Here is a 19,588-nt window from a genome sequence, read left to right as displayed (position 1 = left end):
TACAAATTAGGAGAAATTCCTGCAAAGACATGAAATTGTCTGTGCTGAAGGCTGGGAGTAGGGACAAAAAGGCTGAGATATGCCAAATGACACAAGAACCGGACAGAAAATCAGTGCCAACAGTTCTTATGGAGTGATGAGTCCTCCTACAGCCCAGACCCTCAAGTTACTAAGGCAGTATGAGATCACCTTGACAGAGAAAAGAGAAAAAGGCATCCCACATTAGAAGAAAATCAAAAGTCTCTCAAAAAGCCTGGAGAACCATTCATGAACACTAGAACAAAGAAGGTTTATGCTGAAGGTTGAAAGTAACCCTACAAAATATGACCTCCAAAAATTTTAACTGTACTGACCTTGTTCTGCCTCATATCCTGTATATTTTTTCCTGTTTGTCCATATTTTACTAAAATGTTGTAAGCATGTTTTCTTTCTCTGACAAAATCTGAACAAATTACAGGTGGCCCCAAGACTACTGTGACCAAAACGTGGCCTAGGTGTGAATACATTTTGGTGTCACTTTAGGCCCACATACACTTTAAAGAAGATCACGACCTTTTTCTTTTTTTTTTTCTCTTTTTTACATAATAATATAAATTATCTTCTGTGTTAGAATTATATACTATATTTCCATCATGTCTCATTCACATCAGACTTTTAGCCAGTTTAAAATAGTCTACTAAGCTTACATGTTGGCTACCATTTTCTTCCGAGCAGCAGGCACTGTGCTGTATTTAAACTCTGTGCTTCTTTTTGAGCAACAGATGCTAAGTAACCTACTTACAGACGTCGGGCCGAAAAGCAAGATATTTATAGAGAAGACTGATATTCCAGCAACATAACTATGCAGAGATGCAAGTCTACCATACGGTCTATGAAGTCCACCGAGCTCGTCCACATCAGTAAACTACAACTCCCAGGATTCAACGCGAGCAGCTTGGGCAGCAGTACTCGACTGGCTCTGACACGAGCTGCTTGTCTTTAGAAACCCACCGAGACGCTAGATTAATATTTTTAAACAAGGATACACATCGTGACATATCTTTAAACTGTAGTTTCTCTAACGGGGGTCTTTCGGCATGGGTAATGGCATCAATAAGGTACTATTTTAATCTGTGCTTTGCGTACGGATGTTCTCGTTTGACTGGTGTGGCGAATAGTGCTCATCTTTTTCGGGATGTTTAGCGTGATTAAAGTTTTATGGATGTATCCAGAGCTTTGCAAAGTAAGATAAGATATAGATTTGTGTTTCGCCTCCCAGCTTATTAACCCAAATTATCTAGCGTAAATGTAAACTGTGGACACTATTTCTAACTATCATTATCACTTTATATGTGCAAGGTCTGGTCTCAGTTAGTCTTTTCTTATCAACGGTTGAAGCTTTCCCTGCTGTTTAATTACCACATTTATGGTGATGCGTTTAGCAAAAACTGCAGGTTTCTCTCTCCCATCATAGGTCCTTCCGGACTTATACTTGGGAAATTTTAAAGGTATGTCAAACTTTACTTTTTAAAGTTACAAATTTGGAAGTAATTACCCTACACTGGTGTTTTGTTGTGTTATCTCAGATGCAAGAGATCGAGAACAGCTGGCCAGAAACAACATCACTCACATCCTAAGTATCCATGACAGCGCAGCTCCCATCCTGCAGGTGAGAAGCCTTTTGCTTTCTGCTAACATCCCAGTTACCAAGTGGCTCTTATAAATAGTATGTGCATCTTAAGTTTGTCATGAGACAGTGTAAGAAAACAAAGGTAGCTGAAGAAACTGAACGGTTATGGCCAGATACAGGCTGCAGACCAGTTTGACAGGTTATTCAGGAAGAAGTAGATTGGTTGTCATGCATTGTGCTTCTTTTGGAGCGACATACGTAATTCCCGGGGAAGTCAACACTAAGTAGGGGAACTACTCATGTGATTTTTAGAGTATCATGAAGAATGCCAGTCAGCAGTGGTTGGTATAATCACTTTGCTTAGAGCTTGTGTGGGTGTCTGAGTAGGCGGTTGTGCTTGCTTCAGTCAGTAAAGATGGTGCAGCCAGTTTTCATTACAATCCTTATGATTTAACTCTGGATTAATATCTCTATCTGAAGTTTCTCTTACAGGTGGGAATATAAAAATCAGTTGTTGTCTAAATAGAGTTGCAGAGAATCTTAGACACAGAATAGTTTAGATTTCTCCCACAACCATTAGTTATGCATGCAAACATTGAGGAACCTAGTGTTTCTGTTTGTGTGAATTTTAGCCATCCATTTCCCACTGATTAGTGCGAAACATATCTAACTGACTGCTGACAGGTAACTGGTTTGCTTTGTCCACCAGGAGATGACCTATCTCTGCATTTCAGCTGCTGACTTGCCCACACAAAACCTGTAAGTGTCAAAATTGTGCAGCATAGCAACATAGCACACAAAAATGAAAAGATGATTCTTTGTGAGAGAAAGCCAGATCCACCTGATGCTGCACTGTATGGGTGTCCAAGGTTAATTTTCTCCTTGCTAATGTGTAAATGACATTCTTTCACAAATTCAGCATTTAACTGTTAACACTGTATTTGACATATACAGCAGACATACAGCTGCATTCAGCTCTCAGTAAATGACTGCTACTGTTATTACAATTAGCCCAAAAAAATTATTTTGCTTTTTCTGAGGAATGATGTGTACACAGTTTACTACCATCAACACCAGACATCTTTCAATTTTTTTAGCAGGAAAGATCACGCAGCTTGTATTTTTAGTTTCTACATTTTAATATAAACAACTGGTTTTGTATTATACATAGTTGGAAAGTCTGATTTAATCACCTTCACAACAAGGCATAACTTGTACAGTTCCCTACTAAGCAAATCATAACAGTCATAGTGCCTGTAAAATAAGTGCAAAAATCCCCTGCAACCTTCTCCTGTTGGTTCTGACTCTTTTTTTGAGCTCCTAGTGGTAATTAATGTGCACCAGTTACTGGTATGTATGTATGGCTAACATCTATTTGGCACCTAGCCAGTGTTGGTTTGCTGTACATGCTAGTTAGAATAACTAACACATCTGTGAAACTAAACTCCTGTTTGGCTGAGTACCACCAGGCTGGTGACCAGTGTAAGAAAGAGATGCAAACTAATTGTTGCTGCAGTCCTGAGGTCCTTGCCAGTATTGTATTAATAAAATGTAAAAAGTGTCAATAAGAGTTGTCTTTATTTCTGTGGAAGAGTGCAATCATCCAGTCCATAAAGTCACTTAAACAAGGAGTGAATGAAAACTGGAGAATATTGCAGATAACTTTAAGGTCACTATTCACATGTTTAGCTGTGTTGCTCACTGCAAAGACACAAGTCTCTACAAGTAATGCCTTGCTGTATAGCTGGCTAATTAAGCTTTCCTGTGATGTATATTACAACATATTTTGGTATTATTTTTACAGGGGACCTATAATTGACCAAATACCCTCATTGACTCCACTTGCCTTATACCATTTTGTTAGAAAATGCAATGCAATGCAATTTTATTTATAACCCACTTTAAAGCAACATTGACCAAAATGCCACAATGTGGGGGGTTAAAACTAAAAACAGAATAAATTACATACAAGAGGATATAATGTAAAATACTACAACTAAAAGTAAAATGTTTACAGTCAAGGAAAAGCAACTGAAATAAAAGCATTAAAAATTGGATTAAAAAATGGCAACTTATCATTGTGTAGAAAAAGCCAGTGTAAACAAATGGGTCTTCAGCAAAGATTTTAAAACAGATACAAATGAGGCCTGTCTATTATATAAAGGCAGCTCATTCCACAGTTTAGGTGCTGCTGGCACTGCAAAGGCCCAGTCCTCTCCGAGCTTCCATTTAGTCCTTGGTGCAGTCAGCCGACCTGAGAGTGTGTGTAGGGATGGAGAACCTGAGAGAGGTACAGCAGGGCAGCACCATCCAAAAATAAAAAAAAATAAATAAATAAAAGCAACTTAAAATATATCCTAAAGTGCACAGGCAGCCAGTGAAGAGATGATAAAACTGGGGTGATGTGCTCACATTTACGTGTGCCAGTTAAAAGACGTACAGTTGCATTTTGTACAAGCTGCAGTCGAGATAATGATGACAGACACAAAATAAAGTGCATATTCTGAACTGGATTGTCTAGGATGAGAGAGAGAGTGTTGTAGGATGTTTACATTTGAATAGTCAAAAAAGCACAAACTCCACAAAAAAATGTCCTGAACAATTAGCTGCTAGATGCACATAACAACAAGTGAAAACAAGTCAGAATGTATATGTAGTTTTTATTGAAGATAATTCAGTTATGCCATGTTCTCATTATGATCTAATGTGGTCATGATCTATTATAACAAAAATTTTCTGATCCTCTATAGGACTCAGCACTTCAAACAGGGCATAATGTTCATGCACGAGTCCCGCCTGAAAGGAGAAGGATGCCTTGTTCACTGGTGAGAACAAGATTGCTGTTGTATTTACAAAAACTAGAATTAAGGTTTTATCACACATGGCTATCAAAACAGCAGGTCCAATTTAAGTGACTGAACTGGATACATTTCCTTTATTCAATCAAAAATGTGAACATGCAGTTAATGTGACTTCACAAAGCTGAGATCACTGCATGAGTACATGAGGAGTTGCTGCAAAGTTGAGATTAAATGTAAAAGGAAGATCTATTCTTGAACTTCTTTAAACATAGTACAGTAACAAGCCTTACCACACTGTGTTTGTGTAGCATGGTAAGTCACCACGTGTTCAGTGTAAAGTTATTTTTGGTGAGACAAAAGTCTTTCTCAGAAATACATGTGGCTATTTTTAAGACTTGCTGTGACAAAGGTTTCTCTGCTGTACTTGATAGTTTCTGTAAGACTCATTCCAAAAGTCTGAGTTTGTTAAGCCACGCTGTTTGCAGTGTGTGTTTTCGCTTATATTTACTCTTCACTTCCTCTATTTTACCATATAGTTTTCATTGAATTTTCAGGTAGTACTCACTGGAATCTGATTGGTGTCATCTGTAGGATATGTTTAGTGGTTGTAGCTGTAACTTTGACCTCTGGAAAGTTTTTTTTTTTTTAGCTTTTCCCCTAAATGTAAGTTTATAATCTTATCCCTGATAATAAAATGTGATGGTCTTTCAGTCTGCTGGATTATTTCCGATATCTGTCATTATTATAAAATGAGAATTAACAGTAATTATGTTTTTGTGTTCTTACAATGTAATTTTTTATTTCAGCAAATGGCCCAGCGCAATATTATATACATATTATTCAGAGCATTTAGTGACTGAATGTGGCTTGTATGTTTCTTAAGCCAGGATAAAGTGTTGACATATGCAGAATATAGCTGCTGCTAACTGAAACAGCCATATCCATGTCCAGCTTGATGCCACCCAACTACCAACATGCATCTGTTAGTGCTGAAGCCACTTCATTAAAACTCCTCTCACAGTCCTCAGAAGGAAAATGCTAATCTGATCTTCAGAGCTTCCTTTATCTACCAAAACAGTCTATCGCATGCCTTGTAACAAGCTTGTTAGACACAATGTTGGCTGCCATCCCCCTCAAAGCATATCTTGTCACAATACAATGCCACTAACAACTGGGAGTATTACATCAATTTTAAGAGTAGAGAAAACTTTATTTGTCACAAGAACAGTTGTACGTAGTGCAACACACTGGAAAATATACTTTGTGCCGGCAACTATATCAAATATTAAGTAATAAAATGCAGACTTCATACATCATAGCACATGGTAAAAAATAATCTGAAGTTAAATTCTAAAATAAATCAAATAAGATAAAATCTAATATGAAATCTGACGTATAGAAATTATTTACAAGAGCTCATATTTTGCGGCTGAAATGCTGTAAGGTGCAGCTGTAGTTACAGTACATACATAGTCCTGTGAGGGCTTGGAGTTGAGCAGACGGATGGCTTGTGGGAAGAAACTCCTCTTCAACCTGTCAGTCTTTGCCCTCAGGCTGTGGTAGTGTAGGCCTGATGGGAGCAGGGAGAAGAGAGAGTGAGAAATGTATGGTTTTAGTCAGTCAGTCATTTTCATATTTAATATTTAGGGTTGCGGGGAAGCTGGAGTCTATCCCAGCAATCATTGGGGGAGAGGCAGGGTATGTATTCATTTATATTCAAATAAGCAATTTGTGAAGCAATTACAACTTTTCACATTTTTAAAAAATTAGAAATACATCAAGTTGACCCTGTGCTTTTTTTATGTCTTTTTACTTATTTACGTTTAAAGATCCATCTATCTATTCTCTATACCTTCTTATTCCAGTTCTGGGTTAAAGTGAGAGATGGAGCCTATCTGAGTAGCTATTAGGCGACGGGCAGGATACACCCTGGACATACCACAAGTCCATAACAGGGCCTAAGCAGAAAGAATAACTGCTCATGCTCTCTCCTGGGTAGAATTTAGAAATAACTTCTAATTAACCTTGCAAGTATGTATTAGACTGTGGGAAGAAGCTGGAGCACCTGAATAGAGCCCATACATGCCCAGTGAGATTGTGTAAAAACTCCAGACAGGAAGATCCCAGCTGAGATTCCAACCAATTATCTTCTTGCTTATTGCTATGAGGCAACTTTTAGTTTAGTTTATATATGTATCGCTCAGATTTGTGTGGAATAATTAAAATTTTAGTAAGGTTTTCTATAGTTTGAAATACACTAGGTGATAAAATGACATTTGCCACCACTGTTCTTAATTCTTATTTTTGTTTGTTTTTACAGTGATTATGTGTGTGTGTGTATATTATATATATATATATATATATATATATATATATATATATATATATATATATATAGATATATCTATAGATATAGATATAGATATATGTATATATAAATATAGATATATGTATATATATATATTTATATATATATATATATTTATATATATATATATATATATATATGTGTATATATATATATATATATATATATATATATAATCTATAATTTTTATTTAATTTTAATGATTATTTAATTATTCCAGTATATATGTGTATATATATATATATATATATATATATATATATATATATATATATATATATATATATATATATATATATATATATATATATATATATATATATATGTATATGTGTGTGTGTGTGTGTGTGTGTATCTTTTTTTTTTTTTTCTCATCACAGTCTTCTTTCCCTTTGTCCAGTTTGGCAGGAGTTTCCCGTAGTGTCACCCTGGTGGTGGCTTACATCATGACGGTGACTGGACTGGGCTGGCAAGACGCACTGGCTGCTGTAAAGGTGGTCCGGCCCTGCGCTGGCCCCAACCTTGGATTCCAGCGGCAGCTTCAAGAGTTTGAGGCAACACAAGTAAAACAGGTCAGTTATGTGAAAAAGAGAAAATTTAAATATGTTGCTATTTTGAGTAGACTTAAACAGTGCATTATTTGTATGCTTGTACAATAGTTTACATGGTAATAAACTGTTTACTTTTTCCCCTAAGTTTAGAGAATGGCTACAAAAGAACTATAAGGATAACCCCTTCAATGACGAGGCTGATATACGAGACTTGCTTGCCAGGTCACCAAAAATCTATGATGAGGAAGTACAAAAACATGCCTCTACCGTGCCTGGAGGAATATGATCAGACCTGTTGATGCGATCCTTTGCAACTCAAACCAATGGATTGTGCTGTGTTGACATATTCTGGGACTGCATGGAAGTCAGATGTGCTCTGGAGCAGACCGCTGTCTGGATGTTTGTTGCACTGTATAGAACTCTCTTGATATCAAGGACATAAATGGTGGATGATGTGACTGATATGTACAATGCTTATACATTTTTAGCATTTGTTGATACTGTTTGAAGTGCTTTTTTTTTTTTTTTTTAAATGTATGAATGCTTGTTTTTTGCTGTCACTGATTTCAAATAGTTAAATTAAAAGAGAAAAAGTGCCTTGTGAGTGTTGGCTGGTGGGCTGTCATGTTGAAGGTGATAAGACACTGTGCTCAGTTTATTGCCGTTTCCTGATTCTCTTCCTGTTTGTCTCGTGCAAGGGAGGTCATGCATGGTGGCATGAAAAACATCAAGATGGTGTTCTTCTATCAGTCTTTTGGCTACCCTGTTTTTGGGATCTGTGAAACCCTACAAAAACAAAACAACATAACAAAACAGATTAAAATGAAAAGTAATCAGGATTACATATATAGTGATATGTGCAGCTATATGCATAAAGCTGAGTGTTTTGCAAGGGCAACCACTGGAGGGCAGTATTATTAACACATTACCTTAAAATAAGTATTTTGAATTCTAATACGTGTCTTTTTATGTCAATAGGGCTTTTAAATATCCACCCACCCTCACTCCCTACAGATGTTTCCAGTAGGCAGTTATGTCAGTGGAAATTCAGTTGGACTTGCAGGTTTATTGAAAAAATAACAGAAATATTGGGGCATAATGTTGTGGTGGCACGGATAGTTGTTCCATTCAATCCAGCTTTTCACTCGGGGTGTCACTAGAGGGATTCCCCATTGCAGCACTGCGTGGGCGCATTCATTTCACAGAAATGAATGTACAATTGTAGTGTGTCTACATTTGAACTTCTCTGAGCTCGAGAGGCTCCTCCCTATGAAATCAAGATGTGATAACATTTAAGAATAAGGACCCCAGCAGGCTCTAAACAGATTGCAGCGGGGAACCTTACACATGCAAAGGTAAGCAGCAGCTCAGCTGAAACTATTTACTTCATTAAACAGGAAGAATTTTTTAAAAACTTTCTAAAGTAAATTTAGAAGTTTCTGCTTTGCTCAATGCCCCAATGTCAATAAGTTTGGGTGGATAGAATAAATAATTCTGTAAATGTGTTAAATTATGAAATACTTTCTACCAAAACTGACTATAATTGTGTTAATTCTTTAATATCAATGCCTTGTTTATGTTTTTATTCATAAGTGCATCTCAAATGAGTCATTAATTTCCTCTGAGAAAAAATAATCTGCCACACGTGATGAGTGTAATTACTCACATCAGATCTTGCTAGAATATTTTTACAGTGTAAAGAAAAATCCCCCAAACTATTAAAATCATGGCTTGATGTTTTGATAGTATGCCATAAAAACAAGCTGCAGAGGAGAAACTGCATGGTGCTCAAGCAACTCATTAGCTTGGTAATTATTTTATTTATAAAGCAAATTGCATTTAGAAAGAAAAACAAAAAACTAGGCATTACTGTGAAATATAAAACCCTTATTTGACCACATTTTGTTTTGCACAGATGAACCTGGATGAGGATAGTGGCCTGTCAGTTGGTTGCGGCAATGGAAAACTGAGACAGTGGCTGATCGATCAGATTGACAGCAGGAGATATCCCGGCCTGGTTTGGGAAAATGATGAAAAAACCATCTTTAGGATTCCGTGGAAACATGCGGGAAAACAAGACTACAACAGAGAGGAGGATGCTGCACTCTTCAAGGTAAGACCATCCCTCATCTCTTATCATTCTCCATCCACATCATCTGATAAATGCAAACATAAAATGCAAACGAGTTATTTTAGAAGTGTGGAAAACTAAATCAGTTTATTGCATTTTGAAAATTTCTCTAAAGTCTTTTTTTTGAGAAATTTATTAACTTGGCAGTTATCCAACTTGATAAGTCTTACTGTTTAAAATCAGGAAGTTTAAAATAATCAATTCAGTTATTGTTTCAGGCATGGGCAATGTTTAAGGGGAAACATAAAGAGGGTGTTGACAAACCAGATCCCCCTACATGGAAAACCAGACTACGCTGTGCCCTTAATAAAAGCAATGATTTTGATGAAATTGTGGAAAGAAGTCAGCTGGACATCTCAGAGCCATATAAAGTTTATAGAATCATTCCAGAAGGAGCCAAAAAAGGTAAGTGTTAATTGTTGTCAATGCAAAACTTAATATAGTTGCATTTGTTTTAGATTAATGATACCTAATTATCTATGAGGTGAGCTAAATTGTTATGAGTGAAAGGATTCATGACAGGAAAATGTGCTACAAACTTTTGCAATTGCAACTAGTTACCTGCATTTGCCAAACACCGCTGCATTTCACACAGTTCCCCTACACTGTTTCTAAACTAGAGGTGACTTTTTTTTTTACATACATTTGCACCAATGTTGTTGATTCTGAAGAGGCAGGAAGCACAAAGGAAGCCAAAGCAAGAACCAAAAAGGCCGTAGTGCTTTTTTTTAGAGGACTTCGGTTTATAAGTGCAGAGTGCACATAACACAACCATATGACCTCAGCCTTGCATAACTAAGTCTCTGCCTTCATACAACAGTTTTTGCCACACTTGAGCAGTTTTTATATTCTGGACTAACAATGCTCAAAAAGTCTCACAAATATGTTTCTGCTTTTGAAAATTTATAGGAATGAAAATGAGCAGTATGGAGGACACATCATCACAAGTCAGTGCTATTGGCTTTATTTCTCCATATACCTCACTGCACAACCAGGTCAGGAGATTTTGGAGCTGAAGATGACCTTAAACCATGAATAACAAAGAAAAATAGGGAGTGGGTCTTGTTTTCATGATTTTACCCTGGGTGATCATTGTTATGCTACCTCCTCAGGTACCTAGCTTTGTGGTTACGCAGGACAGAAGGGACTGGAGAGATTACCTCACACCACCAGAGCAGCAGTCTCTTTCCACTACACATCATCATGGGCCACATGCAGAGCTGCAGTACAGTCAGTGCCACTATCCGCCATCTATCAGCCGAGCTTGGCCTGCGCCACACTCAGAAAATGGTGAGATTTTGGCATTTGTAGTTTGCTGATACAACACTGAAAATTTAAAGTGGTCATTTTATCATTGACATTTTGTATAGTCAATAAATTGAATTATCAACAGCCATTAAAATGCTTATGCCTATAATATCTATATCTATAATAAATTGTAAAAAGACAATCAGGGCTGCACATTTAACATAATTAAAATTAAGCTTAAAGTTTTTTTGTTTTTTTTTTAAACAAAATTGCATGTTATTTACGTCCTTAATAAGATGATATATTCAATTTGTGTATGCATAAAATGTTTCTTACAAAGATGGTGTTCTTGACAAAATGTCACACATTCCTTAGAGTTGCTTTGAGATAAAATGTTTTCTTTTTTTAAGTTGACAAATAAAATCCTTCCTCATTTTAATAAGAATGTAGCATGATGATCTTTCAAATTTCCTTAACTTTGAAACTGTAAATCCTTTTTTTATTATAGGTTTTCAGCTCTCATTTCATACATACTTGTCAGAGTCTCAACCACCTATGTATTCAGTGGATCACAACAATGTCATAACAGGTAAAACAGTTTCTGGCCTACAGAGATATGCCCTTCCTTGCTGTGACATGGAAGGGCATATCTTCCATATCTTCCTTAGCTTGTTTTTAAATGGTTGCTATTTTGAATGTATAACATTAGGAACTATAATCACCTCACACGACATCTACTTCCCTATCCTGAAATCCAGAACAAAAGCATATTACATTGAATAGCTTTTAAGATGTATCTTATGTTAATAGATTAAATGAATAAAGTTAAAAAGAACTAGAATCATAATTATCTAGGCTACTAAATGCTTGTCTTGTTCTTCCAGATTTTGGCCTTCACGTGTCTCTATACTACAGAGAATCACTGGTGAAAGAGGTTACCACTACCAACCCAGAAGGCTGTCGAATCACCTCCTCTACCAGATCTTCTCCATCATCTTCCTCCCCTTCTTCTCCTTGTCCAGAGGACAAGTTTCACAGTGGTGCAGAAGTTGTACTTTTCCCATTTCCATATCCTGAGTCTCAGAGACAGGGGGCCGAGATGCTTCCTAACATACTGGAGAAGGGGGTGCTACTGTGGATGACCGCTGATGGGCTGTACGCCAAACGTCTGTGCCAGGGACGAGTATACTGGGAAGGGCCTCTGGCTCCGTATATGGATAAACCCAACAAGCTGGAGAAGGAGCAGACATGGAAACTGTTTGATACCCATCAATTCCGTATTGGTAAGAATTGTTGATACTGTTGCAATTTTGCAATTAATTATACAATATGCTGCATAACTGACAGGTTTACCCAATGGTTGTGCATTCCAACCAGTTCTTATCTGTGTAACCAAACACCAGAAATTGCAATTTTGCTTGAAAAAGCTGAAAATATGTTCCCATCTTGTATAGTATAAGGGTTGCTTTACAGTACAAAAAAAATAAATAAAGACAAATAAACAAAAGGCCTAAATCTGCTCAGGGTGTTAGTTCATGCAAAAAGTTGGTTTTACACTGTAGATATGGATAAATAGTTTATGATTTTTCTTTTTTTTAAAAAAGTTCTTTTCCTCTTTCCAATTAAAGGTAGAGTAAGAGATCATGCAAAAACGATTGAAGTAAGCTACACTTTGAAAATGCATAATTCAAAAGTCCAAACCTCTTTCTTTAAACTCCTCCCAAAGCCACACCTCCAAACCACTGATGCTTGTTCTGAAGGGGTTGAAGGAGAAGGGACAAAAGACAGTTGGGTTTCATAGGTATATCAACATCCAGTTTTTCAGAATGGACCAGTTGACTGGATGGTGGTTTTTTCAGTTCTTTCTGTTCACAATCTACTAAATATTTTTATTTTTGCATTTGTTCATTTAAATAATTGGCTGCAATTGGGATGTGAAGGGGACTGAAAACATGGTAAAACATGCTCCTGGAAAATGTCTCTTACCCTAACTTTAAGGCAATTCACTAGTCCTAAAGACAAAAGTATGTTCACATCTATGTTGTCAATATATCAAAGTTTGATGCTGAAACTAATAGCTTTGCAACTTACTGCTCAGTCATTTTAAAAATAGATTAGAATAAATTAGTATATAATAATGCAGATCAGCCTTCAGTCAGTAGTTGTGTTTCCACTGATGTGCAAATGGTTGTGATAACAAGGCGATAATGATGAAAGAGGCTGCAGGTGCTTTAGCTGGGCAAGTCCCTCTGTCAGAATTGAGGCGCATCAAAGAGGGCACTTATCTTCTCAGCAGGGGCTAAAGTGTGTGGAGTCCCCACCCACCTCCTGTGGTCCACCACATTGTTTGACGATATTGTGTGTTCTGTGCCATTTCTTATTCAATTTCCATGATCCTCGTGTAATTTCCAGAAAAGTCATCAAGAGTGAGGAAAATGTCATGTGAGCAAAATGAGGTGTTAAATGCTATTCCTATTCAAAGGTGACATTCTTTTGCATTATTTAGCTTCTACATGAAGGGTTTTGATGATAATTCAACCCTTTTATCCTCTTTCTACTCTCTGCACTTCTTAGATCTACAAGACTTTGCCCATAATGGTCGTCATCTGCCACGGTACCAGGTTGTGCTGTGTTTTGGAGATGAGTATCCAGATCCACAGCGTCCAAAAAAGTTGATTACAGCACAGGTAACCATTAACTACAAAACCTACTCTTAAATAAATGCAGTCTTTCCAAAAATACACAAGCCATTAAATTCTTACACAATTAAACAGTTTTATATTAAATTGTATCTGCAATTGATTCATGAAGAAGATTTGTTTTGTAGCACACTCAATTCACTTCCAAATCACTGGAGCTAAAATCAAAGGACTTTCTCGTAGGTGCTAGCATTAGAAAAAGCTAGAGCTAAATGCCTTAGATTGTCCTTTTTTTCATATCTGTGTACCTACCAAATATGAAGGTTTATGAACATCTGTGTTAGTATTCAGTCAATCAGTCCATAAATCAATTATCTCTGGATTAATATGTTGTTACTAAGCTCAATACTAGCAAAACATACCAGTCTTGTTGAAAATCATCTAATCTAAGTACTATAGTATTAAGTTAATAAATCTTGATTTAATTTTCATTTTTAATTCAGTAACAATGATGAAAACGCTACAGAGCTACAGAGATCCAGGCAATGTTTAAAGCAGTTTTTATTTTTTTATATGCCTAACAAGGGACACGAAAACCACAAGAAGTGCATTATTTTTGCATATTTGGCTCTTAAATTATATTTGTGGAAAATAATCATCTTAAAAATATGTTTTTAAGAATAATAAATATGAATTTTATTATTATTTTATGAATAATAAATATGACGCAGTGAGGTGAAGTAATGTAATATTCATATTTCATAAGTATTTCATTTCATTTTAGGTGGAACCCATGTTTGCCAGGAAACTGGTGTACTTTTACCAGCAGAACACTGGTCACTATCCACGGACCTATGATCACATCCAGGAGCAGAGCGTCTCTCCAACAGTTGACTATCCTACCCAGAGACCTCTGCAGCATATTCAGGAGTAACAAGCAGGAGGTTATGAATGTGGATGTAAAGCTGTGACCTTTTTATCACATCATTTTATTGCAGTTCTGTGTACTGACGGGGAAGACCCACACATTTTTACTTGCACATCTGCACAAGTTTGTGTTTGTTTGTATATATGGAGTCGGGGGTCTTTTTTTCTGTCTTTTTCTCCTCTACAAGTATTATTGTGACAGTGTGAAGGATGCGGTTTGAGGGTGGGGGAGATGAGGGGAGCAGAGGGCAAACTGAGACAGGAAGTACTAGCACAGGTGCACAGGAAGAATGGCCCCTCAGACAGTCAAAGAGATAAACCAGCCTGAATGAATAGTATTTATTCACAGGTAAAAACAGTGCAACTCTTACACTTACACATTGATATGAAAGACGATCTGCTCTTCACCATTTCCATCCAGCTTGGTTTGAAACATTCATGTTCAGTGCAACATCTGTTTGGGACCCTCATTAATCACTAGTTGATCTTTCCTTAGGCATCTTTTTTTCTTTTTTTTTTTTTTTTTTTTTTTTACAAATTTTGTGTTTTAATTAGCTTTTTTTTAATTCAAGAGTTATTTAAAAAAATATGTCAGGAAAACCAATTTTGAATGAAGTTTGTGACCATAAAAGCCGTGATTCTGGTTTATGACTATTTGTGTTAAATGTTCAAAAAGAGAGAAGTGGATAAGTGGCATGTAGCATATTATTAAAGAGAAATCTGTGGTTCAAGCACTGCGTGTGGCTGTCACAAGCCTCAACGTAACTGGGCTGAGGCATGTTGACTGGAAAAATCACACTCATCCCGTAACTTACAGGGAAACGATACCTGTTACTTTGAACAGACCTGAAACTAGTGGCCTCACAAGTGGGAAGGAAAACTACCTCCACGGTAAGTTCAGGCAGGGACAAGTTCTCAGGTTCCCATGCAAGACATAATCCTGTTCAACATAGTGGCTTGTGTTCTGGATACTATGTCCAGGAAAAGCTAGTTCCACCTTGTGTCATGTACAAAGCTAGATGCACTGGATGCTAAAATAACTGTATTTTAATTCCTCATGCTCCTGAAGTCCATAAGACTGAAGAAGGCATGATGGAGGGTTTGTTGTTTTTGCTCAGTGGTCCAGAGTTTCGATCTTTGCAGTTACTTCCTTCACACTTAAACCACATCACTTTCTCAGAGTCTTGCCAAAATCACAGGCTGGAATGAGTTTTGACATTTTCTTTCTTTATGAACCATAAATCCTTTTTTTTATAATCATATTTATTCAGCAGACTCCTGGATCTGTGTATTGATCTCGATTCAAGTTGATTGCCAGTCAAAGATATTTGAGCCCATATCAGTCTGCTGAATGTACATTATTCTGTTATAATATACACTGAATGTGAGTGTTTATGCGTATAGCAAAGTAACAGATGTGTGAATGTAAGTGGGTGGACACACAGTTGTGGCATTACTGCTATCAGGAATTGACATTTATGGACTCAGGATAAAACATGTGACTCCCCCACCTACATCAGTGACTCAAACACAGACACACACACCCATCTCACATCTCAGTTTACAGTAACAGTAAAGAAACAAAACTACAGAGAAAATAAGAAAGTCACGTTTGTCCCTGTAAATGATTTTAAAGACCATATGTTCCAAATATGTATTATAAAATAACATTAGAGATTTACTTAAAATAAGTTATCTGATATCTATTGTGCTGATTTTATCTCCAAGCTTTCCACATTTGCAAGGGAGGAAGAATGAAAGAAAAGAAAGAAAAGAGAAAAAAAAAAAACATTCACACATTTACCATGGTGTTTCCCCCTCTACAGGAAGCCACATCATTTGTACACAGGCTTCAGTTTTTCCGCCTCTATGAGCCGTTACTTTAAGTGACATAGTCTGTGTCTTTTGCTTGAAGTTCTGATGTGCGCGAAAATGGATGTACAGAGAAAAAGAAATCCTCAATAATATACAACCTTTTTCTAAAAAAAAGTGATTGTGTCGGTTTTGTATTAACAAAATGACTACTGATTTTTAGCAGATTTGACTAGCTTGTGGTGAAATTAAAAAACATTGTATTTCTTCCTTAATAGTGTTTCCATCTGTTAATTACTTTGACTTTTCTCAATACAGAATTTTTTACTTTATGTAGAAAAGTCTTCAAATTCAACAAAACAAAAAGAGTCAATCAAAAAAAGTCTACAAGAATAAAGCATTTAAGTGCAGCTGCTGTTTCTGCCTTTCTCATCTTAATTTTGGATTGTTTCAGAATTTATGTTTGTCCCAATTCAAACATAAATTGAATTGGGACAATTCCACTGAAAATGCCAGATTTTCAGTGGCATCCTGTACCAAGTTGTATCAAGTGCAATTGTGATTTTTTTCCCCCCGCCATTTATTTCTTGTGACAGAATACACCAAGTACATAATTTGCATCTGTCAAGATAAAAAATGTTGCAATGTTTTGCTGACATCTGCTGGTTCATAGAGCTTTAACTTATCATGAAGCTGTTATTGTAGCACAAAGTTCAGTTTAATGGTGTAATTTAGAGAAATCCCTAGATGATATCAAAAGTTTGTCTTTCAACCTGAGGAAAAAAAATCTGTTTAAAACAACAACATCGACAATAATAATAATAATAATAATAATAATAATAATAATAATAAAAATTCAATGTTTTCAAGTGAGGGTTGTCATGACGGGTGGTGGGGATGGTGAAGGAGTGGACCCAAACGCAGAGACGAGGGAACAGGGATGCAGGTTCAAGACCAATTTATTTTCTACAGGAGGAACCCAGGGGACTAACAACAACCAAACAAACAAAATGATCCAGCAACCAAGGACTGAAACTGAGGGGTATAAATACACTGGGGAACCAAACAAAAAACAAGTGTACTGAATGAACTAAAACAAGACCAGGTGAACTCAATGAACAGGAAATCAATAAAGCTAAACAACAAACAAGAGAACCAAACAGGAAAAACTACAAAATAAAACAGGAAACCTGAAACTAAGGCGCAGCAAAAACCACATCGCGACAAGGGTAGCGCTATGCCAGGGCTGAACTTTTTCACAGACTCTGTTAAAACTTTTATGGACAGAAATTCTAGATGCAGCCGATGTGTCAAGGGGATTAGGTTTGGAAACTTCATTGAGTTTTTTATTTTTGCAGACGATGTGGTTTAGACTTCATCAAGCCCTGATCTCTAATAACTGTTGCTGAAACGACTCACAACAGACTGTAAAGTGGCTGGGATTAGAATCAGTATCTCTAGCGTCCTCTTCTGGTTGGGAATGAGACCCTGCTCCAAGTAGATGTGTTTTAATGTGTTCACAATTGAGGGAATCATGGCGGGAGATCAGCCGGTGGATCAGTGTGGTCTACAATCTACAATGCAGACTCTGCATTGGTAACCTCAATGGTCCGAAGCTGAGCGTACTGACTGAAAGAACGAGATACAATACAATGAGTTTCCTCCCTAGGGTGGCCTCCATGTCAAAATGAATTGTTAAACTGGGACACTGCAGCTGAGGATATTCCCTCCAAATGAGAACAGCAAAAAACTTTGTGGTTTGTGGAATTATTTTAATTCTGATGTTTTTAGATTTTCGTTGACAATTTTATAGCAGTACATTACCGCTACGACACCGTGTCAAAACGCTGAAGTGAACTTTGACCTCAGCACTGACCACCAGTGGTTGAACTGACTCAACTACTGCTATGTAAAAGACGAATGGAAGTATGGGGGGTGACAATGTTTGAAACAGACATTCCAATTTATGTATTAGAGCATAAATGAGTCTCTAGAGCACTGCAAAATGGGTTCACTGAATGCTATACAGGTAAGCAAAAAGTAATTACATTTCTTGTGATGGATAATTTTGCTGCTGGAACATAATCTACAGTGACCTATAGTTGCCTATATGCATTTGTCATTGCCCACAAAAGAAAGTGCATTTAATTCCAGATATGTGGTTTGTTTCTTTATTTCCACTGTTCCAGTATTATTTGTGTCTAACAGCAATTATTCTGCTGAAGGACAGATGGTAGTCATAGCTAGCTGTATGTTTTTTCCTGGTTTTCTAAGGAAAGGTTTTTAAGTTAGAAGCTCTAATGTTAAAACGAACCTTATCTCACCACAGTAAAGAATCCTTTAAAAAACATAACCTCAACCTCTGATCAATTGCTCCTCATTACATTTTGGAAATTTCCAGAAAATATAATTTGAATCTGTCTGTAACTTTTTCAGTTATGCTGAAATCTGACTGATGATCTAATGCTGCCAAATACATGACCTCTGCCTGAATGGAGACAATAAACATTTTTTTGATAACTATGTCACTGCTATGGAAAAGCAGAATACCGGAGTGACAGTAAAAACTAAACTCAAAGGCCTTAACTCAAATGTAGTTGATCGTTTAGAAATGAAAATAGTTATGATTTGTTATTAAAGTGAAATTAATTCTCTGCATATGACTTCCAGGAAGCATGAACTGCGTCCTTTACCAGGAAATCCAATTTTTATCAGCACAATTAATCAGATTGGATTGTTTTCAGATGTCTACGTTTATGCAAGTGTCTTCAGACAACAATACTCTACCAGCACATCATGATGGCAGGAAAGCAATAACAGTTGTCGGATAAGGAGTAGCAGTGTAATGGAAAACAATCATCAGATGACTTCAGACTGCAGGGTAAACAGATAAGAATTGATATGCAGGACACTATTGTAAATTGCCTGGCATTGATGCAAGAGCTGCCCTGTCTATTTAGTTTGGCTGGCAACTTTCAGGGAGTTTATAGACAAACTATGTTATGCTAAAAATCAAAACACAAACTCGGAAATCTGTATTTTAACCTAATCTAGATTTTTCTCCAGATAAACTGAATAAACAGTGAATGTCAAGATTTTGAAGTTTAAACAAGCAAAGTGACTCTGCAGAGAGAAAAGTGTAGTGAGATGAATAGCCAGCAGAGAGTAGCATATCATCAGTGTGTTACATGCTGTCTGAACTGGAGGGAGTTGAGTTATGAACCCTAAACAGCTGCACATTAACATGAATGAACTGGACTGCAGTGATCATAGGACCAGAAGCCTTTTGATCCAAGGAATGTAATGCTATTAACACATCTATGACAAACATTAATCTTAACATACTAGCACACTTGTAAATATGATTTGAATGAACTAGCACCATCATGTGGTGCTGTCAAGATTATTTCCATAACATTTCCTTCCAAATGCAAGACTTTTAGGATTTTTGTCATAAGCATGGATGCTTTGTTTTGTGTATTAAATTACATCGGTACTCAGC

At 36.6% G+C, this 19,588-nt stretch overlaps 2 protein-coding genes across 2 annotated transcripts; both read left to right on the top strand.

Moving 5' to 3' along the window:
- Nucleotides 1-963: 963 nt before the first annotated feature.
- Nucleotides 964-7,774, top strand: dusp22b (dual specificity phosphatase 22b). The gene is made up of 7 exons (XM_079243232.1): nucleotides 964-1,097; nucleotides 1,454-1,487; nucleotides 1,566-1,648; nucleotides 2,319-2,368; nucleotides 4,360-4,434; nucleotides 7,179-7,350; nucleotides 7,475-7,774. Exons 1-7 carry the CDS (start codon nucleotides 1,077-1,079, stop codon nucleotides 7,613-7,615), a joined length of 576 nt encoding a protein of 191 aa, XP_079099358.1. The 5' UTR covers nucleotides 964-1,076; the 3' UTR covers nucleotides 7,616-7,774.
- Nucleotides 7,775-9,244: 1,470 nt separating this feature from the next.
- irf4a (interferon regulatory factor 4a) lies at nucleotides 9,245-14,281 on the top strand (the record flags this gene model as incomplete). The annotated part of the gene is made up of 8 exons (XM_079243122.1): nucleotides 9,245-9,442; nucleotides 9,679-9,865; nucleotides 10,370-10,455; nucleotides 10,573-10,750; nucleotides 11,217-11,297; nucleotides 11,593-11,991; nucleotides 13,283-13,395; nucleotides 14,132-14,281. 8 exons carry the CDS (start codon nucleotides 9,245-9,247, stop codon nucleotides 14,279-14,281), a joined length of 1,392 nt encoding a protein of 463 aa, XP_079099248.1.
- Between the last annotated feature and the right edge of the window lie 5,307 nt (nucleotides 14,282-19,588).

Source organism: Telmatherina bonti, assembly GCF_933228915.1.
Source record: "Telmatherina bonti genome assembly, chromosome: 7".
NCBI classification, from domain to species: Eukaryota; Metazoa; Chordata; class Actinopteri; order Atheriniformes; family Telmatherinidae; genus Telmatherina; species Telmatherina bonti.
This window is presented reverse-complemented; position numbering and strand designations above follow the sequence as displayed.

What these genes read in the sequence shown, in the direction of transcription:
- dusp22b (XM_079243232.1), top strand. Translation starts at nt 1,077, where the DNA reads ATGGGTAATGGCATCAATAAG. An exon ending in TGGGTAATGGCATCAATAAG is followed by an intron (nt 1,098 to 1,453) that starts GTACTATTTTAA and finishes CTCCCATCATAG; the next exon opens with GTCCTTCCGGACTTATACTT. An exon ending in GACTTGCCCACACAAAACCT is followed by an intron (nt 2,369 to 4,359) that starts GTAAGTGTCAAA and finishes GATCCTCTATAG; the next exon opens with GACTCAGCACTTCAAACAGG.